At 41.4% G+C, this 24,547-nt stretch overlaps 3 protein-coding genes across 3 annotated transcripts; 2 read left to right on the forward strand and 1 right to left on the reverse strand.

Moving 5' to 3' along the window:
* Nucleotides 1-190: 190 nt before the first annotated feature.
* slc24a5 (solute carrier family 24 member 5) lies at nucleotides 191-6,729 on the forward strand. Its single transcript, XM_071528966.1, has 9 exons — nucleotides 191-353; nucleotides 993-1,172; nucleotides 2,031-2,114; nucleotides 2,372-2,475; nucleotides 2,649-2,749; nucleotides 3,279-3,562; nucleotides 4,237-4,443; nucleotides 5,470-5,571; nucleotides 6,068-6,729. The coding sequence occupies exons 1-9, from the start codon at nucleotides 191-193 to the stop codon at nucleotides 6,388-6,390; spliced, it is 1,548 nt and encodes a 515-aa protein (XP_071385067.1). The 3' UTR covers nucleotides 6,391-6,729.
* Nucleotides 6,730-7,178: 449 nt separating this feature from the next.
* On the reverse strand, nucleotides 7,179-18,383 carry myef2 (myelin expression factor 2). Its single transcript, XM_071528739.1, has 17 exons — nucleotides 18,238-18,383; nucleotides 17,399-17,607; nucleotides 16,578-16,630; nucleotides 15,589-15,596; nucleotides 15,396-15,489; nucleotides 14,201-14,392; nucleotides 13,954-14,107; nucleotides 13,807-13,856; nucleotides 13,661-13,721; nucleotides 12,995-13,096; nucleotides 12,375-12,419; nucleotides 12,157-12,252; nucleotides 11,916-12,011; nucleotides 11,613-11,672; nucleotides 8,613-8,797; nucleotides 8,054-8,105; nucleotides 7,179-7,846 (listed from the first exon to the last, which is right to left on the reverse strand). The coding sequence occupies exons 1-17, from the start codon at nucleotides 18,345-18,347 to the stop codon at nucleotides 7,683-7,685; spliced, it is 1,731 nt and encodes a 576-aa protein (XP_071384840.1). The 5' UTR covers nucleotides 18,348-18,383; the 3' UTR covers nucleotides 7,179-7,682.
* Nucleotides 18,384-24,301: 5,918 nt separating this feature from the next.
* Nucleotides 24,302-24,547, forward strand: ctxn2 (cortexin 2). Its single transcript, XM_071528992.1, has one exon. The coding sequence runs from the start codon at nucleotides 24,302-24,304 to the stop codon at nucleotides 24,545-24,547; it is 246 nt and encodes an 81-aa protein (XP_071385093.1).

A 24,547-nucleotide genomic window follows, 5' to 3' on the forward strand; every position in this document is an offset into this window, starting at 1 on the left:
GCGCAGACCTTAAAAGATGCCTTCTCCCCCCAATAAGCTCCCTTTTGCAGCTTGTAGTCGTAGTGTAGTGGTAGATGCAGCATTTACTAGGAGCGTAAAACCCACACTCAATGCTTGGCAGGCTTGTTACAGTATAGAAACAGTCTCATGACTCCTTGGAACAACTCCTAATTTCAACATTTTAACTCAAATGGCCATGAATGAGGTTGCAGTTCTGCGCACAAAGAAGAGAAAAGATTTTATACCTTATTTTCTAGGGTTGGTATTAACTTTGTATTGTACAGTTCATCTTGTATCATTCACTGCAAAGGCAACACAGGAAACCCACTCTGCCAGGGTGCGTCGGGCTCTTGGTAAGATAACATTAATGTCTGTGTGGTGCTCAACAGTGAGTTTCTAGTGACTTTATCTTACTTACTATGGTATTTTTTGATCCCATACAATATTGCTGCAGGATTTTCGTAGTATATTTTTTTTACCTATAATATCTTATTTTAATGCCTTGCTTTGATATTGTATATAGCATCCTTGTGTGTAAATCATTCTAAAAATATAGGATTGCTAACTGTGTGTGTGATAGTCTCCTCAACAGTGAGTTTCTAGTGAATTTATCTTACTTTATGGTATTTTTTAATCCCATACAATATTACTACAGGGCTTTTGTAGTATATTTTTTACCTAGGCAGTATCTTATTTTAATGCATCGCTTTGATATTGTATATAGCATCCTTGTTTGTATTATCATTCTAAAAAATAGGAATGCTATAGCTCATTTTTCTGTGGATGTTATTCTGTTACAAAGTGTGAGTAATCAATTGTGCCTCAGCAACTGTGACAGTGTTTGCTCTGCTAATCCTCATGTCTTATTGGCGTGAAACACCGTGTAATTACCATAAAGAGTTCAAACAATATTGATGTTGTACTTCAGCAACAGGCCGCTTATTTGGGCTGACAGACTTCGCCACTTATCAGCTGTGCTCCTGCTGTTTCAGAGAATGAGACGGAGTGCATCTCACCGCAGTCCTCCGAGTTTCCTGAAGGCTTCTTCACCGTGCAGGAGAGGAAGGATGGAGGGCTGGTCATCTATTTCATGATCATTTTCTACATGCTTTTGGCTGTTTCAATAGTTTGTGATGATTACTTTCTGCCGTCCCTGGAAGTTATCAGTGAGCGTAAGTAGCCTAAAATATGAAACAGCTATCGGCATTGTGTGTGTGGGTTTGGGTGTGGGTGTATGTGTATGTGTATGTGTTGTGGCATCATTGTGCAAACCTATGTATCCTTGCATACCCCTAATGAAAAATCACAGCTTAGCATAGCATTTCTATAATATTCCTATGGAGATTTATATTGTGTGTGTGGTTCTCCCTAGTGAGTTTATAGTGACCTTATTGTGCTTTATGATGTTTTTATTTCTTATGGCACCACTATAATATTCCTATAATATTATACCAGGAACTTATAGTTTCGATGTGATATTTGTATAGTTTGTATAGTATCCTTCTAACAAATACTATAGGATTACTATAGCTTTTTTCACAAGGGACGTTATATTGAGATGTGGAAAGGTTATGCTACTCAATTACAGTTTTGAATCAATGATACTTTATGTTGAGTATTTTTATTTGAGGTTACTCAATATTTTAAAAGAATTTCCTACTTTTTATTCAGCTACATTTATCAAAGATTTACCACCAACCCCTTTGGCTTAACCCCTTAACCCATAAGGGTTATGCTTTGTAGACAGAACTCCAGAATACTTAAATATGAGGACATTATATTGATTGTGTACTGTTGAATTTCCATGCATAAGCACATTTAGTTGTAAATAATTAATAGTTTTAATATGATAGCATTTTTAATTTCAGGGTAACTTTCTCTCATGTGTTTCTGCTTTTATTTAAGGAGAGGATGTGTGTAATGTCACTGGTTATACTTATGTCATACTCAACTAATATACTTCTGTAGTGACTTTTTGTTGGTTCTTGTGTTTCTTGTGCCCCCCCCCCCCCCCCCCCCCCCCCCCCCAGGTCTGGGACTCTCTCAGGATGTAGCCGGAGCTACGTTTATGGCGGCCGGGAGCTCTGCACCTGAACTGGTCACAGCCTTTCTGGGTAATCATGCATTAGTATATTCATTACAATGAGCAATGATGATGAACTATGATGGTGGCAGCATCATCATCATCATCTCTGTCACTGCCTCCATCCTTCAACCAGAAGAGACTGACACCTTTAATTTCATGAAGTTTTTCCTCTCAGCACCTTGTTAGTGTTTGCTTGTGTGTTTTTTCCTCATCATCCTCATCATCCTCCTCACATTGTCACTGTTGCTGCCATCAGAGCTCAGATGCGTTGTGTGTGTGTGTTAGGTGTGTTTGTGACAAAGGGAGACATTGGGGTCAGCACCATAGTGGGATCAGCAGTCTACAACCTCCTAGGAATCTGTGCTGCATGTGGACTCCTGACCTCCGCGGTACGTACTGACACACACACACACACTATTCTGAGAAAGATTACCCAACTAACAACTGCCCACACATAACAACGGCCACTTTAGTAGGTCAAAGCGGAAGGCTCATTGTGTACATTGCACTCTTTGAGCTGTAAGCCATAAAACTGTTTTTTTTTCTGTGTTTCCTCTATCAGGCGACCCGCCTCACCTGCTGGCCTCTGTTCAGGGACTGCCTGGCATATGGCATCAGTGTTGCCGCTGTTATTGCCATTATCGCTGATAACAGAGTGTACTGGTGAGTGTGTGTGTGTGTGTGTATTTGTGGGCACTGACCGCACATGGGGATATGCTTACATGACCTCTTTCCTCAACACTACTTCTGAGCCAGCTGTAAAAGACCAAGTCAGATGCAGCTGTGTATTGTGTGTCTTGACTGTGGGAACGGAACAAAAACTAGAACACTGTAAACAAAACACATACTGTACCTACAGTGTGACTCAGCGCAATATTTGGCTCATAAATCATATCTTAATTGCACAGACTAAATGCTTCCGCACCCACAGTGTTTATGGAATATTTCTGTATCCTCCTGATTCCTTTGGTCATAGCGCAATAACACACTCTATTATCTTCAACTAGAGTAAACCTCTTTATCTGTATTATGATAAAGATAAAAATATGTATGATAAAAATATATATGATAAAGAAAAATAATCAAAAGCAACTTGATATGTTATTTTTTGTCATTTTGAATTTAAAAGAATAACAAAAAATCAGACCAAATCACTTGTTGGGAACATTTACACAGGATGTGTGGTTCGCAGGTATGACGCTGCCTGCCTGCTGCTGGTGTACGGCGTCTACATCGTGGTTCTGTGTTTTGATCTCCGCATCAGTGAGTTTGTCCTGAGGAAGCTGAGCCCCTGCTGCACCTGTCTGGGTAAAGGCTCTGGGGAGCGGGCCGAGACGCAGCCTCTGATGGGCTGGAACGACGACACCAGTCTGAGGGTCCACAGCCGCTCCAGGACAGACAGCGGCATCTTCCAGGACGACTCGGGTTACTCCCACCTCTCTCTTAGCCTGCATGGCCTCAATGAGATTCCTGAAGGTAGACGGCAGCTCTCATACCTTAGTGGGTATGCAGCACTAGCAAGGGTGGAATGTAACTAATTACATTTACTCATGTTACTGTAATTGAGTAGCTTTTTTGTGTACTTTTCTGAGTATTTTTCTAAAGACAGTAGTTTTACTTTTACTTAAGTACAAGTACTGTAATTTTGTGGCTCTCCATAAGCAACAGAAACTGGACCATCGTAAATTGGTCCAGATTGTGGAGCCATTCACAGTGAAGGTCAGTCAGCAAAGAAGAGAAATCTGGCTTTACTGTGTTAGTGCACTTTATTTTGTAATTTCCATTTTTTCCAATTGATTGTTTGAACTCTGTCCTCTTGTCCTTTTAGAATTGCATGGGAAAGATCACATCTAACAATGTTCTCTTTTCTAAAAAGTAACTTTTACTCTGAGTCCATTTTACATTTGCTGCCAGTACTTTTACTTGTACTTAAGTAAAATGTCAGCAAAGTAACTACTTCTATTTGAGTAGGACATTCTAGTACTCTTTCCCCCACTGGACACTGCAGCTCTCCAGCATTTAGGACATGATGTAGTGTAATGTGTCCAGCTGGGGATTCTCTGCTTGCTTGTTTGGCCTTCATGACCCCTGATGATGTGATATGCCCCCACACATAACCTGCTTGTCTTGTCTGCCTGTCTGTGTCCTAGAGCATAAAAGTGTGTTTGCCGTGCCGGAGAGCGACCTGAAGCGGATCTTCTGGGTCCTCTCTCTGCCAGTCATCCTCCTGCTTTTCCTGACCATCCCTGACTGCAGGAGAAGGTTCTGGAAGCGGTGGTTCATGATAACCTTCCTCATGTCCGCTGTCTGGATCTCAGCGTTCACATACATTCTGGTGTGGATGGTCACCGTTGTTGGTAAAATCCTCATTTTAACTAAGCATCCTGATGTGTATTATTTTGATGAATTAATTTACATTAAGAAAATCAGAAAATGTGTACTTTATTTTTAGCACTGTTTCAACATTTAACTCAAAAACTGTATTATTACTGTTTTATCCCTAATTTAATTGTCTTTATGTGTAATTCAGCCTGTCACTCACCAGGTTATGGAACGTTTGTGTCTTATGAGTGTTTCAAACTTGTGAGAAAAATGAGCAGAATCACATGTTGGTCTGCTGGCTAATTCCTGAGATGCCATTGTCCTGGAGAGTTAGGCGTGTGTGTGTGTGTGTGTGTGTGTGTGTGTGGGGGGGGGGGGGGGTAGTGTAGCTCCAGTGGGCCATGTGCAGATATTAGCCTATCCAGCCAGTGCAGGATTAGGGCCCGCTTCACCCCCGAGGCAACACAGTCATGTGAGCTGTGAGTGTACATACAGAACAGCCCACAGGCACAGGTCCAAAGACAGATTTCCTCCCCATCCGCATCAGAGAAGGAAACTACAAAACTGACCTAAGATCAGACTGAAAGGGCAGCTTTATCATGTGACGGGTGGTAGACCTACTGCAGTATAATGAGATTATTATCCCGTAGTCGTCAGATAGGCTCACATGGAAAAACAAGGAGGGAGTTGGGAGTCTTATGAAAGGGCAGGCACGGGACAGAGCAGGTACAGCTAAGTCCCAGAGGCCTTTGGGAGAAAATGGTCAACAGCATCATTTGTGTTTGAGCATGTGTTCCCCTGCAGTCTTGGTCTGTAGTAACATCAGCAATGTCAGATTGAATCTTAAGAGAATTATTGGATAGGTGCAGCACAGAGAGGAGGGGAGGGCTTCATTTAAAGTCGTGGGTCAGTAGTTGAGTCCCAATGGTAGATAACTTACACGAAGGGTTTTTTTTCCCAACGGTAATTTGTTCATGACCCTATAACTATAGTCACGATCAGTTGCTCCCTGACTCTGGTGTTTCTGGATGAATCTGATTCTGTACTATATGTGTATACAGGAGAGACCCTTGGCATCCCTGATACAGTGATGGGACTGACTCTGCTGGCTGCTGGAACCAGTATACCTGACACCATAGCCAGTGTGATGGTGGCCAGAGAAGGTAACATCAATTTCATCATTTAATCAGCGGCAGTACAAAACAGCAAATCCTGGCTAGGGCAGTTGGTGACCAGCCAAACTGTAAACGATTGCCAAAATCAAATCAATCAAATTGATATTTTTTTACTGTTTGATCTGGTCTTTCATCTGACTGCAGTTTCATGAATGCTCAGTAAAGTGCCAACCAGAGATATCAACAAACGTTATTTGGGGATTTTTCGAACCGTTACCTATGTAGATTGGCTGAGCAACCTTCATCTTTATAAGCAACACTCTGATTCATCCTCACAACTACATTCACATCTGGTAGCTGCCCAGTACATTAGTCTTCTACCAGTGGGCACTGAGCCATTGGGGCCCCATCTGTCTTGTTCAAAGGCACCAATGCAATATCTATTGATTACTTATTCGCTTCCCCTTCTCAGATTTGGGATTTGAATTTAAATACGCAAAAACTTGACCAAGAGTTTGTAAACTTACTGTTGTCTGTTCATCAGGTAAAGCTGACATGGCCATGTCCAACATTGTGGGCTCCAATGTGTTTGACATGCTGTGTCTGGGCCTGCCTTGGTTCATTAAGACTGCCTTTGTGGACACCGACAACCCCGTCGAGGTCAACAGCACTGGACTGGTCTTCATCTCCTCCACCCTCCTCCTTTCCATCGTCTTCCTTTTCGTAGCTGTTCATGTGAATGGATGGAAGCTGGACTGGAAGTTGGGAATTGTTTCGCTCATCTGCTACATCCTCTTTGCCACTCTGTCCATCCTATATGAGCTGGGGGTTATTGGGAATAACCCCATTAGACTGTGCAGTGACTGAGATCTGAGCCTCCCGGGACCTGAGCCATATTTACTGAAAAGGACTAGAACAATAGTCCGTCCAAAAAAACGGTCAAACCAAAAGAATCTTCAAATGTCATTATATGGAAGCACGTTCAGCCACTCACATATTTAAAAGATACAGGAAGTGTGCTGGTCACATCTCTTAAAGAAGATGGTCTTTATTAGTAATATAATTTACTGTAAGTGGAAAAAAGTGCCAAAGATCATTCTCTTGTGTGAGACTGTCAAGATCCAGACCAGGACGTTTATCACAAAATGAAGACTCTCATCCAGTTTTGAAATGTCTTCTGTCTCACTCAAGGCCCCCTATATAATTCAGTGCTTTGAAATAAAAGAAAATGGCAGCATGTACATTTGAAGGAGCTGCGTAAGAAAATAGAAAACGGGCTTTGGCTGCTGAGTGTGAATGAACCCAGAACAACTGACCAATCAAACTCAGGAAATAAAGGTGCCAACTGAACTCACGTGGCCTTGTCTTTTATTCCAAGTGGGTGGGTGAGTGAAAACAAAAAAGGAGGCATCATCCAAGTAATTCTGATAAGCTTTTATGAGCAGGCCCTTATTGCCTGCAAGGAAGAAGGTGGAAGGAGCCATAAATAGCAACAAAAAAAAAAACACTAAAACTTTCCACTTGTCTTCTATTGCCTAACTGGTAAAAATAGAATTACTCAAGTTTTTATCAGTGTTGTTTACACCTGACCCTGCAAAGTTTAACTGGACATCATAGGTATTTTATCACTCAACAGCACTGAGATCTGTATCGATGCCAGTTGAATCAAATATGGCAACCCTTGACTTAAAATTACAATTGATCATGGAGGTAGGGAAATTCATATAGCTTTATGTGAAAAGGGTTAGAGACCATTACTTGATAATTCCCTGCTGCCTTCATGAGCAATAAGGAGTTTCACACTTCAAGAGGTCATTTTATGTAGTGCAATGAGAAGCTATCATGTTTAACAGAACTGCACCTCAGGTTCAGCTAAACACACACTGGGATGATGAGCAACTTGAAGACTTTGATCTCAGTAGAATTTACAACCACCAGGTTTAAAAATTAAAAAAGTTTATTTGTTCAATTAACTGCCCCACAAATTAAAAAGGGTTTACAAAACAAAGATGGAAAAAAAATCTTAATATATAAACAAAAGTTTGTGAAACAGTGGACATAATGGAGATATGGAATAACTGTGTTTTTAAAACAAAACAAAAGCTCATTGGCAAGAGGGTTGAATGTGGACGTGTGTTAGTGTGACTTCTACGAAAGCTCTAGGCGTTACGATCTATACGGACGTCCACCTCTCGGCCGTTGATCTTGGTTCCATTCATCATCCTACAGGCCTGCTCAGCACTCTCTGGAGAGTCGAACCTCACCGTCCCACAGCCCTTTGACTTCCCATTCTCCATCTTGATCTCTGCAAACATTACCTGGCCTGCAGTACACAGACAGGAATGAGTTAAGTGTTTGAAATGCTGACACCACAATGTTTCACAGTGCAGATAAATCCAAAACCTGATATTATATTGGGATTCTTGTTCGTATATGATCCATGTGTCAATGTCAGAGGGAAGTCTAAGTTAATGTTTGAGTTGTGCAAATGCATCAGCAATAAAGATTAGATTCATATTTAAGGACGTACCGCAGTGACTGAACTTCTCTTTCAGCTTTTGCCAAGTAAGATCATATGACAGCTGCAACACAAACAAAGAAACTGCATCAACATATTAAAATCTGAGGCTGGGAGGGATGAACACAGCATAGGATAAATAAGAGATGAGCACATCAATAAAGCATATACAAATTGATCATTAAAGCAGAAGGACTAGGAGGAGGAATGGGAAAATAATCTCACAACTTTCAAATCCTACTGTTAAGTACAGCACCAGGTAATTAATCTAAACAAACCAATCCTAGAATTAATTAGACATTTACAGTATCATTACCATTTACATTTAAATGTAATGCATTGCAAGAGCATGAGTTCTTGCCTATCAGGACCTCAATTAATGTGAGTCGAGAGCATCAACACAAAGAGAAAATATATGAATCAACTGAAATATATATTAAATCAGTTGGGGAAGTCTCAGAAGTGGCTCTGTAACTGATCCTACTTGACAGCCTCCTTTTCACTATACTAGCAGAACCATCTGCAATGTTCAGTTCTAGCCTAAACCACATATCTAACTACCTGCACTTACATTTCGCACAAAGATCTGACAGCCCCCCTTGGACCCAGAGCCTCTGTCGGACATGCCTCCACCCATGTGGGAACCTCCCCCTCCTCCATAGCCTCCAAAGCCACGGTTCATCTCCATTCCTGCCATGCCCATACGGTCAAAGCTGGAGCCCATACGGTCCATCGACATATTGCCCATTCCGCCACCTGCAATGGACACACACAAACAAACACACACTTATTAAGTGAGCATCTGAGACGAGGAACCCCTCTGCTGTGTTCTTAGACGGTGCAGTATATGGAGGATACAGCACTGTCCTAGCCCTGCATAGGCTGGCTACACAGCTATAAGGACAGGGATTTCAAGATCATACCAGCCTTTCAATTTCTCCTAATACCATCATAATTGCCTTGCATAATAAATTGATACGTTTTACCATTTCAGCACATTTACACATTGATACCTTAACATCAAGTTTCACAGTCTTGCGCTTAACCCCGCAACTCCCATTTCCTCCAATTAAGTTGAAAAGTGTCATTAAAGTGCATCTAAGCACTGTCAAAAGTCTCCGATTTGTCCCTGCCTTGGTATTCCATCAATGCAAAGCTTTAGTTGTCACGAAAGTCCAACATGGTCGGCTACACTGTTTGTACAGGGAGTGCAGACTTGGAACCACCTTCTACCCTCGAGCATCAAACAAGGTCCACAAGGAGTCAACAGGAATTTTGAGTCTTGTGAGTGTATTTTGCATGTGCACAACTGTACGTGTCCAAGTTCATTCAATGCAAGCTACGATTTTCTCAACCCTCAATGCATATTTATGTTCAGGCTTTTTGACTTAACAGAACAAAGCGCAGCACATTAACTTGTACGCCTGCCTCCCAGTCATGAATATTTACAATACAATTAGACTAAGGAAAGTCATTCTTATAGGCGCTATAATATTATGTAGACCAACCAGACCTAGGTCACGTATCCACCTACAACGCTCAACTCGGTAATCTAGCCTCTCACATTCTAATCATGCCTTCGGAAATAATAAAAAATGACTATCAGCATTATGGTCCATTTTCTCTATCGTCCAAATTTAGTTTTCTGAAAGTGTCCATGCAAATTTTCTACACAATAGTGCTCACATTACTGTCACAATGACAGATAACTTACTTTGGAGACACTGGGAGCTATGAGAAGTCTATTTCAATTAAAAGTTTCTGACAAAGCAAAGGATGGAACTAATCATTGCTAGTCACTGAAAATGGGCAAAATCTCAATGTTTTTCTTTAATAGAGCAAGGAGAACTGAGGGCAAGAACTCCAGCCTCCAGCATTATGCAAGACCAGCCTAAATAAGGACTATTTTAGTTATTCATACTATAGCTGTGGAATGACACTTATTTTGTTAAATTACACGTGTTATGAGATGAATGATTTAGGTGTGGCATGAGTACGGTTTGACGTGGTAGAGATTACACATGGAGAGGTAAACTGAAGCAGCAGGAGCAAAAAAAAAAAAATCATTTAAAAAGAGACAAAACACTACTTGGATACACATTTGTCCCATGCTTGTTGATTCATATAAGCAATACAAATATTTTTTAGATATTTTTAAATAATAGTAAATAATTGTGATGTGATACTTTGATAAATTCCTTGTTTGCCACCCCCCTCCACAGGGAAGTCCGAACATTCAGTGTTTTCGCTCAGCGACACCTCAGCAGGGCCAGTGCTTGCACACACAGGGGCCTGAACCCAGCTCCTCTAGCTGAAGGGCCGTCTCTCTAACTACGAGGCCACCCCGTCACCCAGCATCCATTTTATATTTCATTTAACCTGTCATGATAGTAGTCATTTCTTCTTTTACATGTCTGGCTGTATTAGCTGTCAGCAGAATGTAATATTGTAAGGATTATTAACTTTTGAATGCCAACTGCCATAGACTAGTAGCATTAGTGGTGTAACGGACTGTAGTTGATCCGTGATCCGTACGGATCCGCCCCCACGGTTCGGAACGCATATGAATCGCGGATTAATTGCAAAGTTTAACCATCATAGTGTGAAATAGTTTTACTGCCGCTGTTACTTTTTAAAGTAACAATTCCCTAAGTCTCGATGCAGAGTTGCAGTGAAAAGATACAGACAAGACAGATGCGTTCTGTTTTACTCTGAAGCCCAATGACTGAGTTAGGGAAGAAGAAAAAAGGAAGAGCGACTGATTTAAAAGCCGTCGCTTTCGCCTCCGTTGAGTGAAATCCCGTAGGCTGTGACTTGACTTCGGGCATTTTCAGTGGTGGAACTGGGAAACTGGGCATGCTTGTCATCATTGAAATAGATCGCAAGATTGTGATGTTTATTTCAACTTCGGCAACATGTTGCCTTCCCTTCACACACAGCTCCACTCGGAGAAGCTCCAGTCTCTTTGCCTGTCTGTGGCAGAGCCTTCAGTGTTGATAGGCTATTACTCGTGACGTGTAACCAATCAGAGAGTGCTGTGGGCGGGACATTGAGCGAGACTACAGAGTGGAGACTACAGACAGAGACAGGCGGCTGCATCAGAGCCAAAGTAGCACATTTTTAAATTAATTCAATTCTTCAGTACTACAATGTGTCTTCAATACGTCAATACTAAAAACACATACATAAGTAAATAAAATATATAAAATAAGAACAGCAAAAACAGTTATCACATTTATACATTCAAACATACATAATATAATAAAGTCCTGAAGTGCTACATTCGTTTTAAAGTGCTTGTTGGTTTGTGCTGCTACCTATCTACTTTTAAAGTGCATTTAACCCTAACCCTTTTTTTTTTTTTTTGCTGATCCGAAAAATGATCCGATCCGTGACTCAAAACCGTGATACGATCCGAACCGTGAGTTTTGTGATCCGTTGCACCCCTAAGTAGCATAGTTGGCTGTAGTTCACAAGTTCCCCCTTCTGTATCTATAAGTGAGGGGAATTGATGAGCTGAGATAGAGGATCCATGGAGAAAAGAAAATTAAGGATGGAATATCTGACGTACCTAATCCAGTCCCCATGTGTCCCGTGCGAGCACTGCCCATGCCTCCTCCAAAACTTCCACCTCCTCATAAGGGAGAGAATGCAAGCCGGCGCACATTAGATTATACCATAATATTATATTATTATTACAGTATCACAACAGCACGCAAACACAACAGTCAGCCCACAAACAGAACAGCACAAAGCTCAAAGCCAAACTAGAGAGAAGAGAGAGAAGAGAAGAGCTTGCATAGCCTCTGCTGTCTGGTGGTTCAGTATGGATGGAGTTCAGGGTTGCTTGAAGTCAGAATGTCACTGTACTTACCCATTCCTCCAAATGAGTCCCCAAATCCTCGATTCATCGGCATGTCACTGCGGCCAAAGTCCCGATCCATTCCGCCCATCCCTGACCGGTACATATCTAAACACACAGGAAAAAATGCAAGTAAACTTTACAAAACTCTGAAGTTTCTAAAGACACACAGAGGTGCATGTTTAGATTTATAATGTTAGAGGAAGTCACTAAATCACATCTCTGCACACTTGGAGCGAGCATACCCCCGTACCTCCCATCCTGCCAATGGGCGCCATGTCTCTCCCTCCGTAGCCACCCATGTTGCCCATGCTGTCCATGCCCCCGAAGCTCCCTCCACCGCTCATACCTATCAAAGGCAGCACAAAGTTTCACCAGCGCTCTCCCCTTCCCTCTACAGAAAGGAGAGGATAGTCCCACCAGTCCAATGATTCACACAGAGACAGCAATAAAAGGTGGTGAAGACCTTACCTCCTCCAAGTCTGTTCATTCCACCGTAACCTGGAACATCCATACCTAAGGCAAAGAACCAGCAAGTCAGTCAAACCGTGTCAATGGGTACGTATCTATGGATAGCTAACTTTTGGGAGCAGTGTCAGCCAGTTCCTAAAACCTAGCAGTTTGGTAAAGCCCAGAATTTTTGTTTTTAGCAACTCTACTTTTCTTATCTCTATAACCCACATTCAGACTGCTGCAGGGTCACTGGATGAGCCAAGTAAGTATGGCTGCCAAGAGCTGATGGTTTAATGGTTTACACATTAACTGAGTATGTTTGTTTGCTGGTGTATTAAGTATTAAGAGAATGCTGCTCAAAGTTGTTGATGTTGTTGATGAATGCTGTGTTGTGGTGTGAATGTGTTGACCATCTAGTTCTGTCTGATTCAATGATTGTTGTTTAGACTTCATCAAATGAAGAATGCAAAACTTTACAAAATTATACTAAACCTTCAATTAGCATTTACACATCTTGTCCTGTTCACAATGTCACTATCGAGGGCCGTCACAAACACTGGCATAGCCTATGTATGTTGTATGTGTAGTGTAGTGTGTGGGAGCGTTTCCCGCCTAAAGACAACTGAGAGTTGACTGACCTCCAGGCCCCATAGAGCCCATGCCTCCTCCTCCACTCAGACGGTTGGCATTAATAGGCTGCCCTCCTGGTCCTAGTCCCATCCCAATACCTCCTAGACCCCCTACACACAAAACAAACAATAAAAAAAAGGACAGTTTAATTGTAGCACTTATGCGTAAATGTATGAATACATTATGCATCAAGGAGAATATAGATAGCAACAGAGTTACAGATCCTCCATAGGAATCCACTAGAAAAAAAATTTTGTACTCTCTCAATAAATGTTTGTAACTTTTATGGTTACAAACATTTATAGTTTGTAAAGTTCTTAAGCAGGCTACTCTACTTCCTATTCCACTGCCATGGCAATAACCATTTATTTTCTCAGGCCTGTTCTGGAGGAAGACATTGTGTTTCAACAAGCCTGTGTGGAATCCTGTCCAAGTGGTGACCTGACATGCCATGATTTATTACAGTAAGAGCAAAAAGGTAATTGTGGGTATAGAATACAGCTTCATCGGTCAGCATTTAGAGGTATAACTATAACTAGTCATTTGGTATGAGCACGGCATCTTTACTGTTTGTCAGCATGATGTGGCAAGTTCTCCTAACCTGTAAACCTGTCAAACCTGATAGACATGAATTTGGTTTTAACAACTGACAGGGGGGACTACAGTTTACTTACTCGGTAACTGAGGTGCTTTTTCTGCTTGACGGAAATCATCAGGTGGAAGAGATTTCTCATCCTATAAAACAACACAACATAAATATAAAAACACATTTTAACATGCTCTGTACAACTTCAGTAGAGTGATAAGATAACCAACATACCATTTTAACATGCATTTGTCTGTCAAACAGCATCTGTCCATTGAACATGGCTGAGTCCAGAGTCAAGGAGAAGGTTGCTATAAAACTGGAAAGGATTGCTGTGTGCATGTGTGTGTTTCTGTTTTTGTACTGGATTCTGTAGGATACATATGGCCTGTACAGCCTCCAGTGGCTGCTCAAAAGTGACTGTTCCCATTCCTCTACTCTTGCCGTCCTTATCCTCCTTTACATCGGCCCGTTTCACCACACCTGCCATGCTAAACACCTCCTTTAACTTCTTCCAGCCCACCTTGAAATCCAGCTGCAAAACAACAATAGAACAACACAGCGATTTGTAATGATCATGTACAATCATTTTTAGCTAGATTTGGAGACTGTATTACTGTGTCCTCACATTGGCCACAAACACAGTGGTGCCCAGTCGTCCACCCTGCAGCGAGTTGATGACCTCAGGTGGGATGTTGGGGTTGTTGGCAATGGAGGGTGGCAGGTTCATCCCGCCTGGCCCTCCTTCCTGTCCTCGACCTCCCTGGTGTATTCCTCCCATGCGCTGCAGCACGCGCCGCGCGTGCTCCCCATCAGGGTCCTTGTGTAAGAAAAAAAGATTACAATTTATCTCTAATCCAAGATAATATAGCAAGAACATTTTCATTTCCATCTTGTCACTATGATACTACCAATATGATGCAGTCAAATATTTATCCAATTGCTCTAGGGCTGCACAAGTAATCCTAGATAATTGTATATTGCAATTTTCTGTTTCCACGATTAATAATTGAGTTATTCTGCAATATTAAATGTTTATTATATTATCAAGTTCTGGTATGGTACATTAAGCGCTTCCATAATGCGTGACCAGTCACAACCTTTGAATGCGCGTGCACCCAAATGTGACCAAAACGAAATTTTAGGTGGAGAAGCATGCAGCACCGGTGGGAAAGAAAGAGAGAAACCATCAGAGACCATCTTTGGAAAAACGCAGCAGCAAGAAACGTGGAAAAGAATGGATCGGCCCAGTGTCAGAGAGGAAAATTCTTCTCCCGAGTCTGAATGCGAAAACGTTATTTTAGTTCCTAAAAGGATCTTTGTCTGTTATTTGGAGATACTTTGGTTTTAAACAAGATGGCGACAAACAAGGCAAAGTTTGCTTTATATAATAAGCGTAAGACAGTAAGAGTGAAAATTTTACTTTCTAGCTGCTGCTATTTTGAGAAATACTACACTGAAAAAAGTTAAAAAGTGAAAATACAGTACTGTGCAAAAGTCTTAGGCATATGTTTAAGAAATCCATAAAGTGAAGATGCTAAAACTAATGAAATGAAAAGTTTCTGAATATCAAAAATTTACAATAAACAGCAGTCTACTGACACACTACTGCAGAAAACAAATAAACATCTAAGACTTCTAAGAAATTTATATAAAAAAATCTAGGGTGCCTAAGACTTTTGCACAGTACTGTATATGTTGGAAAAGTGCAATATAATAATTGTGTTTCCTGAAACCGAAACAAATAATCCTGATTGATAATCATGAAGCAAAAAATAATTGGGATTATTATTTTTTCCATAATTGCCCTAAATCGTTCCTACCTCCTTGATGTTGAGTGGCCTTCCGCTCAGGTCATGCTTGTTCATAGTTTCTATTGCCTTCTTCACAAACTCTTCATCTTTGAACTCCACCACACTGGAGAGGCAGAGACAACAGAGACATCACACAAGGCCATGCAAATTTGAGATAAAAAAAAAAAAAATCTAAATTAGAGAATATGATGCAGTTTCTTACCCACAACCCTAACCAAGGAGAATTATGGAGTTCAGGTAGCACATATATCCAGAGTGGAGGGAGTAAACAAAACACCGTTACAATCAAAACAAAGCACATGAACATTATAAACTTCATTTATCAACATGCTTCTAGTATTTTCTATACTGCATGTTGGCCAAATATTTGGTTGCCAGCTTGAGCCAGCAGGCTTTTGTTAGTGATCAAGTGTGTTTTAAACTTATGATTTAAAGCCCAATAAGTGCATATTCTTGTCATTATCCAAAGCACAACAGTGTTGCTAGTTTACAATTTTGGTCTTTAAAAAATAATAGTAGGGCTAGAAAAAGGTTTGGGATAACCCGTGTCATACAAACACACCTATGCACTGTGATTTAACTTAAACTTGGTTAAAACATTTGAATGGTGTGCACTGAAATGAAATATGAAGGTAGAAAATTAGAAATGCATTAGTAGATCCATATAATACCTAGTTTGGAATGTATCAGTTTTACCATGACAATAAAGCAAAACAGTGTATAATATGCCTATATGGCATGTTTTCTTTAAGTTAAATATTGAAAAATCTACAATATCTTACAGAAGTGTTTTGTTCCTTTGAAGAGAGAGTTGTGCCATATAAAAGAATTGTAATGTAAGATTTTGAGACAGTCAGGGTCAATAAATAAGACAAATCACGCAATCCACATTTCCCTTTAGAAAATGGCCAAACAGACAAACTTTGACACCAATTGAAATGACAACAACAAAAACAAAGGTGTACTCTTAGATGAGTTCGTTAGGCTACTTTTCCAGAATCAACGAGACATCTCCCTTTCAAATGAAAATCAATCATTAGCCATCTATCAGGCTCTAAACACAACCTATCTCCAGTTCAGTAACATATCGTAGACAGACCCAAAGGATCAGTACCTAAAAGAGCACTTGATGATAAAGAGACTGCTGAGGGCATTTAAAACCTCGTGCAGCAAGTTGACCACATCACTTACCCTTGACTTTCCTTCAGCATCCTTAAAGAGCTCCACGTATGTAACCTCACCAACTACATGAGACATACAAAGGAAAAATACCAAGAGAACAAAGGGATTTAAGTCACCAAGTCTTCACGTCGCCGTTGGCCTTGGCAATGCCGCTACAGATGGAGATGTCCAATTAATGATCAACAGTCAGCCCAGACCAACATCCCACCAGACAACACCATGCCTTTCTGGGCAGTGACTGAGACACCCACAGGCCAAGGCCAGAGAGAAACACAGCTACATTCAACCTGGGAAATTCAAAAGACTTCAATATTGATCAGTTGGTCAACAAGATTCCATTGATGTCAGTTGAGAGTTTTTAAACTGTCCTCTCACCTTTCGAAAGGCTTATTAAAAACCCATAGTTCAGAAGGTAGAGCATAACAATAGTTTCATTTATAGAATTAAGGTTCACCTTACAACAGATGCAACAAAATCATACAACAGTCAATACTACTACTGGTTTGAGGTTACATTTAGGAGCTGACAATACCATAAAACAAGTAACAAAATAACTAAGCTCATCTTCCTTTTCTCACAGACATATCAGTCCAAACTAAATTGGTGTCCAACCAAAAGAGTTAAGTAAAACTCCACTAAGCTAATATCGCACTATGCTGGTTCCCTACCATCTGCGCTAAGGGCATCCAGAGAAAGGTAAGAACATCTAATTGACTACTACTATAAGCAGGGTGATCCATCTGGTAACAAAGGAAGAGAGGTCAAGAACTTCTGATCAGCTGAAGAGACAGAGAGGGGGAAAGCATCGCCCTAACATCCTGAGAAATTACCTTTCTCGCGCATTAGATCTTTAATAGCCTGCCACTTCATATCATAGGGGATGTTGCTGATGAACACCCGGTTCCTGTGAGCACCCTTCTTGTCTCCCGCACCACCATGTTTGTCTTTGTAGGGATGGTAGCGGTTTCCTCTTCTGCTCCCAGAGGACTTCTCTTTAGGTTCAGGCTTTTCTTTGGGTGCCTGGGTTTCTTCAGCTTCTCTACAAAACGTATTAAGCAATAAGTCAGAGTAAAGCCTAACTCAAAACCACAACAACCGCAGTTATATTAACGGGCATTTCAAACTGTGATGGGGCAAAGACAATAGTCATTCATTCATTGGTTGATAGTGTAGCATAACGTAGCCATATGCAGTTAACGTTACCTCAGCACAACTCACGAATGTAAACATTACTGCAGACTGATGAGCTGAGCGGGCTTTAGCGGGGACGCTAATATTGACTGATTGTAGCGGTATCACCATGTGAGCTGAATCCGGCATATTTGACTAGCTACATGTTTAACTCGCTGGCTTTGGACTCGGTAATGTTAGCTAACGTTAGCTACCAAGCTAGCAAAACAAACTGAGATTCACACCCACTACAGGTGCGCTATTGCACTGTACCACCTAGCCTAAATGTGACATCATTTTTAGACTCTACACATAAAATAGCCTACGGGCGCCATGTTAACTAGGTAACATCTATTACACAAGGCACTGTAGGCCTAACCTTAACGTTACAATGCTTCTTCGCTAATATTAGCTAGCTTAGCTACACAGGACTCCATCTTAGCTAACGTTAGCTAACCGCTGCACAGACGGGATGGATCAATAAAACATTTTCAGTTACGTTTTCACGCCATTGGCGGTGTCTTGAGATGATTCCTCGCTTTCAACCGGGATGGGCACAGCGGTTTCCTCTTGCTTTGGGTCATCATCAAGAGTTATAACATCTGCCATGTTGAGGTTTGTTTGCCTCACACAACGCAAGATGCCCCTGTCGCTACGCAGGTCAAAATGCAGCGGCGATTTTTGCCTCCAACGCGAGACTTGGGATGTGTTGCTAGGCAGCCTATGCACAAAATACAGAGGGGGCCTTGGTCAATAGAATAGAATAGAGTATGGGAGGGAGGGGCGAAGAGGAGAGGAATGCAGAGATAAAGTGTGAATATTTTATGCCCACAAATCAAGAGATTGCACAGATTTCTCCGTGGTTGGCAAACATGGATTGAGGAGTCAGCAATTAAATTCCCTGCTGAGTATGCAGACCATGTGGGTGGGATGAGGTGTGCGTGTGCGTGTGCGTGCGTGAGCGGGAGGGGGGGGGGTGGACAGATAAAATGCAAAACTACAGCCATGGGAAGAAACAAAGGCCTTCTAATAGATATGGCACATACACCTGTGCTACATCACTCCAGTCCAGACCGAAACAAGGCCAAGCCCTGTGCAAGACCTAAAGCAGTTCTGATGCAAGTACAAGACCAAGGCCAGATCATGTCAATTACTTTCCAAGATCCATGAATGCTGTCTTTTAGAACTCCTATTTTAATGATATAGTTATACATTTGTTTTCTAATTGGAATGAGTGTAATTCAGTAATAATACCTATAGTATAGCACTGTATATATTCAAAGCAGCACACCAGCAGTGTCAGAAGAAAAATGTTTGCTGTATTGATTATCGTATAAAGCCAAGCCAATTCATCATTCCTGAAACTATTGATTGGTACACTATTACTCTAATGGGAGAGTAATTTCATTTTCTTGATACAATATATTCTGTAACATTTGTACAGAATCTGCACAGTAGGTCTAGTACTGTGGGACAGCAAGCAGCAAAAACATAGGCAATCTGAATTGGACTTCCACAGATAGTTGACAACCTAGATTAGCCTAGTGTGTACTCCTACAGAGATCTTTGTCCATCTCCTACACGTTCAAATTTTTGAGGTATGAGGCCAAGACCGTGATTTTTTTGTCCTGAGGCCAAGACTGGACAGAAGTGCAGCACTGACATTTAGACACCTACACACATTACATCTTGGAGCAGCCAAGAAAAACAATACAGTCTTGTAGTCTGCTATTGGGAAGCAAGCAGCTCCACCGGGGCAGTTGCTGAAGTGCCTTGCTTAAGGGCACATAAATGGTATTTGTTTGGAGAGGAGAGAGCGCCTCCCCTGTGTGACTTCCCCTCTGTAAACAGACTCTATAGCCTGTTTCAAAATTGTGCTTTTTTCATACGTCATCTTTCTATATATTTTGAGGAAAAATGCACAGTCATCACTGTCAGCCAAGCCAGTTTCTATCTCACTAATCCCTTTCACAACCAGTTCACACTACAGACACATGATGCAGACAGTGGTTTTATCTGTGTGTCAGTAATTAAGGCCTATCTACCAGGGCGCTTCTTTGATCCAGATGCTTGCTATATTATCTAAAAACATTTTGAATTTTGGTTGGTTAGGTCTCTGCATTCATTGAAAATAAGGAGAAATGTTAGCCATAAGCATACTAGAACGCAACAATTACAACAATTAGTGCAACATATGTGCAATCTGCATGTGTGTGTTTAATTTTGACCTCATTCAGAAACTGGCCTCACTGCTGAGTCAGGTGTGAAGGGGTGGATTGCAAACACACTGGATTGCTAACCATCAGATTGACCCACAATATAGCAGCAGAATTAACCTTGAACATACATGTATTACTCTATAAATGAAACACCAAGTCAGTAAACTGATAATACATTTCCTTTGCAAGTTAATTGTTTTAAGTAGTGTACATCCCACCTGCACAATCTATATAGTGTTGGATACCAAGAGTGCTGAAAAATGATAATGGCTTCACTAAAGAAGAATAAGTGCAAATGTTCTGCATTTTTGTCATTTTGGATCATATAGTGCATTTAGGAGCTGCAGGTAGAAATGTAAACTGGAAGGTGACTCCTAATGTCACAATATTTGAGTAGCAGAGAGAAAAAATTAAGGAATCCCGCCGCATTTGCAGATAAAACTGTAATAATGATGTCTCAGCACAGTCCGGGTAGAAACTGCAGGCTAGGTCTCTGTGGACCTGATTCCTCCTGGAGTCAATAGTTATTACAACAGACTTCTCTGTAATGGCTCCCTTGGAAACAGTCCAGGCTAAAATGTTATCCAATTTATCATGAGAAACATTAGGGTGTCTTTGCAAAAACTTAATGAAGACATTGCCATCCTCCTGTGGCTCAGACTGACAGAGGTTTAACAGAGGTTTTACTGGGTTGCTTTGTAGTCAACCCATAACTTATCATAATTTTCACCTAAAAAGTTGATTATATACCTCCTCTTAAACTTAACGGTATCCTGAACCTCCCTGGAGTCCTTATGCGTAACTCCAACCGCAATTAGAGATGCAAAAACAGAGGTTTTGTGGTCATCTTTGAAGAAATAGCAATTTTTGACTGGAGGCTTTACCAGACAGCTAGAAACCCTGTTACTGGACGGCCCCATTACTAGAATAAGACTCACATGTACTGTATGATGTGATGTGCCTGTTCACAAGCCAGTCTGTCCCATCACCATCACCATGGCACCATTATAGCATATTGTTAATTAAAGTGTTTATTATAGATAATAAAATCCTCTCAATGGGATTGAAATGTGCTATGCTTGTCTTTTAACAGTGGAAATTAAACTTACAATGGATCCTGTAAATTTAATTAACTTGTGGACCCCAGGAGGATTAGCAATTGCTGCAGTCAGTCTAATGGGGGAATCCTAATAGGTGGAATCCTAAGTATTTTAAATCCTTGGTATTTCACTGCATCTTTCTTTGTACTTTCTCCTACAGATTGTATTATCACACCATAAAACACGGTGTGGTGTTGAGTCCATTAGCATTAAAGGGGATACTGTAAGAACAGTCAGTTAATAGAGTCATCGTTTTACAGTTCTTAGTATCAGTATCAGTACTTCTGACCGGTTGTCTGACTGAGATAAAGTCTGGTAATCTTTACCCTAATGTCCTATGGACAGTATTTTAATGTCCTTTATGCAACAGGTTCAGAGCTTCTCAGCCGTTCCTGTGCCAGAGCCAAAAGAGCCGAAAGCACATCAGCATACTAACGGCTGCATAAAAGCTTGTTCTGAGTAGCGACAAATATCATGGAGGCAATCAAAAAAACGTAATTGCTGTAATTTAAGTCAATCAAGTTGTGTTCATTTTCATCAATATTCATAAGAAAAGACTGAAAAATCCTCAAGGACACTTGAGAGGGTTTACTCTGCAACAGCAAATTCACTCTTATGGATACATTATGCATCATACTATTCATACTAACTGGACACATCACTGATGACCATAGACTTTATTGTACTGTGAGCCCATAGTTTCACATTTTAATCTTGTCTGTTTGATTGAATTGAATGCAATTACAATTGTTATCTCCTAATCTATTTTGCCAGGATCGTCATTGAAATAAAATGTGTTTTTCTGTGCTTAAGAGTAGGAGCTACCTCCAATTTAAACTCCAATGCTTTGACAAATAGAGTGGGGGAGGTGCTATCCTACCTGACTCCAGCTAAACCTGCCCAACGATAACACCACATCTAAACTAGAAAATCCTACTGACCCAAGCAAAAACGCCAAAAAGGCAATGCAGTGGTTTAAAACTTTGACAGTAAATGCGAGGAATGTTATCAATCACCTCCTGTTGTTTTTTTAGACTGATCTTGTACTAGTTATGTAGCCAAAAAAGAAAAACAAAGCTTCCTTTACTTCCTAAACCATGAGTTATTGCTCTCATAAAGAGCGTTTCACCCGCTGAGTGCCGTCTTACCAAGAATGGCCATCTCCCTCATGGAATGATGGCCCACTTAGCATATCCTAAGATCCAAGTCACTGCACCAAATGTGACAAAAACTACATTTCTGATATGAATTTGCACTGCATAACTGACGTAACAGATGGCTAGAGGCTACACTGCTGCATTCTGGTATCAGTTGACCTGCTGTTTGTTTTCCTATATAATACTGTGTTTCATTCACTGAGGTCTGTTTAAGTGCCAGTCTCTTCTCCCTCATCATGTCCAGGGGGCTTGCAATCATAAGCCTTTGAGCAGAGGGGCTAATTCAATTTGACCAGAGCAAGCTGCACCAATTAAAAACACATCATCAAACCAAGCTTTGAGAATATTGCTTTGCTGTACCAAAAATACCTTTGCGGCAGCATTTACTGGTCAGGATCAGCGAGAGGCAGCATTTCTCCTGCTGGCTAAGCCATGGTATTCCTGTCACATTTTAGGGGAGTCATTTTGAGAAAAGCCAAATAAACCAGGGGAGGGGAGGAGAAGGAGAAGAAAAAGAAGAGGCAGATTGCTTGTTTATACTGCTGCATCCATCCTGGTGTTGCTGAGCGGGAATGTTGTGAATGACTGAGGCAGCAGACCAGCTGAGTGAGACTAACAAGTGGTTGCCATGCAGCAGGAGCAAGCGTGCGTGCTTCTGGAGGGAGAGATAGAGAAACAGAATGATAATGAGTAGGAGGCAGCAAGTAAGGGAGCATGAGGAGAGGAGCTGATTCTCTGAGAAGAGACACATATCACAGCCTGATCCCACCTCTATCTGTGCCGCTTCTCTTTCTCTCTGTTTCCCTCTGTGTCTCTAGGTTTTTGCTTTGATGAGAGGTTAGCCTCGTATATCCACTATGAGAACAATGGATGGATCGATGGATATGTGTTTGTGGGCTCAAATGAAGAGGAGTTGTTCACGAGAAACTGCAGCAACAGGTCTGTGAGGATGGAACGATAATGACGGTGAGACGCCTGCTTTTCTTTTCTTCCTTACACAGCCACACCACAGAACCTCTCAATGCAGTCTCTCTCTTTCAGCCTACCTCCCTCCCTCCCTCTCTCTCTCTCTCTCTCTCTCACACACACACACACACACACACACACACGCATGCTTGTGCAGAGTGTCTTTCTCTCTTACTCATCATTCTACTTCCTTCTCCTTTCTCTGTCTTTCCCCATTCTCTCGTTTTCAATCCCCTGTCCCTATATATACCCTCCCTCTCCCATCTAGCCCCCTCCCCTCCCTTGACTTGAGCCACCTGCTGCTTATGCTCATATGAAAGATTTGGGAGAAAGAAATAAGGAAGCTTTCTGGTTGTGTGACCACATCATTTCTGTCATTATGTTTTCTCAATCTCCACCGTTTTCTTGTCTAATGGAATTACACTGTCTGGCAGGCATCAGCTCACACGCAACAGGTAGAGAGCCTTTTCTTCTTAACCAAACATGCATAACGTCATAGCTTCTTGAGATGTGGTGTTTTGACATTGTGCCTTAAAACCTTTTCTCATGTTTAACTGTGGGCTATGCAGCGCAACTCACTGTAATTCTGATTCGATTAACAGGAATGTAGCCATGGTTTTGTGTAGTATTGTTGCACTGATGTCCTTTTGATGTTGTGACTGAGCCCGTTTTTATGCAGCCTTTCTCACTCTTCTGTTCATGTTTGCTTTTTGAAAATTTCTGTGGAATTCCCAGAGGGGACGAGTGAGAGAGAGAGAGAGAGAGAGAGAGAGAGAGAGAGAGATCGAAGTCTCGGGACATCTGTTTGATACCACATTCAAGAGCTATTTATAGATACCTGTAACCATTTATGTTTCATGGTCAGCTCATTTCACATCGTCTGTAATTCCTATATTTACACTATCATATTGGCACCCTTATTTCTTACAGCATACGCAGTGTACGAGCATTTAGGCTGAATATTGAAATTGGATGATTAAATGGAAGTGATTTCTTCTCTGCACAAAAACAAAGCACTAATCTCAAGCCATTATATAATCTCTTACCAGGTAGCATGCAGGCTTATAAGCGCCTGACCCTATCAGAGGAGAGATGAGGCGTCTAGATGTTGGTTTGCCATCATGTGTAGCGTCCACTACAACCACTCCCTTGCTGCCATGAGCGGGAACGACATGATGGCGCACTCTCTGACTCTGGAGCAGAAGACGGCGTTTGCCTTCGTGGGGATGCTGCTGGTGTTCCTGGGGCTGCTGATTGTCAGGTGTTTCAGGATCCTGCTGGACCCCTACAGCAGTATGCCTTCCTCCAACTGGGCTGATGGCATTGAGGGGCTGGAGAAAGGGACGTTTGAGTACGCCCTCACTTAA

Source organism: Centroberyx affinis, unplaced genomic scaffold (genome assembly GCF_046629955.1).
Source record: "Centroberyx affinis isolate AG114_WGS23_722 - 3 ecotype Tasmania unplaced genomic scaffold, CSIRO-AGI_Caff_v1 ptg000122l_1, whole genome shotgun sequence".
NCBI lineage: Eukaryota > Metazoa > Chordata > Actinopteri > Beryciformes > Berycidae > Centroberyx > Centroberyx affinis.

Coding starts and splice junctions, on each gene's coding strand:
- slc24a5 (XM_071528966.1), top strand. CDS start 191: ATGGCCATGAATGAGGTTGCAGTTCTGCGCACAAAGAAGAGAAAAGAT. Junction 2,476..2,648: donor GTGGACTCCTGACCTCCGCG/GTACGTACTGAC, acceptor TTCCTCTATCAG/GCGACCCGCCTCACCTGCTG. Junction 4,444..5,469: donor GTGGATGGTCACCGTTGTTG/GTAAAATCCTCA, acceptor ATGTGTATACAG/GAGAGACCCTTGGCATCCCT.
- ctxn2 (XM_071528992.1), top strand. CDS start 24,302: ATGTGTAGCGTCCACTACAACCACTCCCTTGCTGCCATGAGCGGGAAC.
- myef2 (XM_071528739.1), bottom strand. CDS start 18,347: ATGGCAGATGTTATAACTCTTGATGATGACCCAAAGCAAGAGGAAACC. Junction 14,108..14,200: donor CCACTGTGTTTGTGGCCAAT/GTGAGGACACAG, acceptor GTTGTTTTGCAG/CTGGATTTCAAGGTGGGCTG. Junction 8,798..11,612: donor ACACATGGGGACTGGATTAG/GTACGTCAGATA, acceptor TGTCCATTGCAG/GTGGCGGAATGGGCAATATG.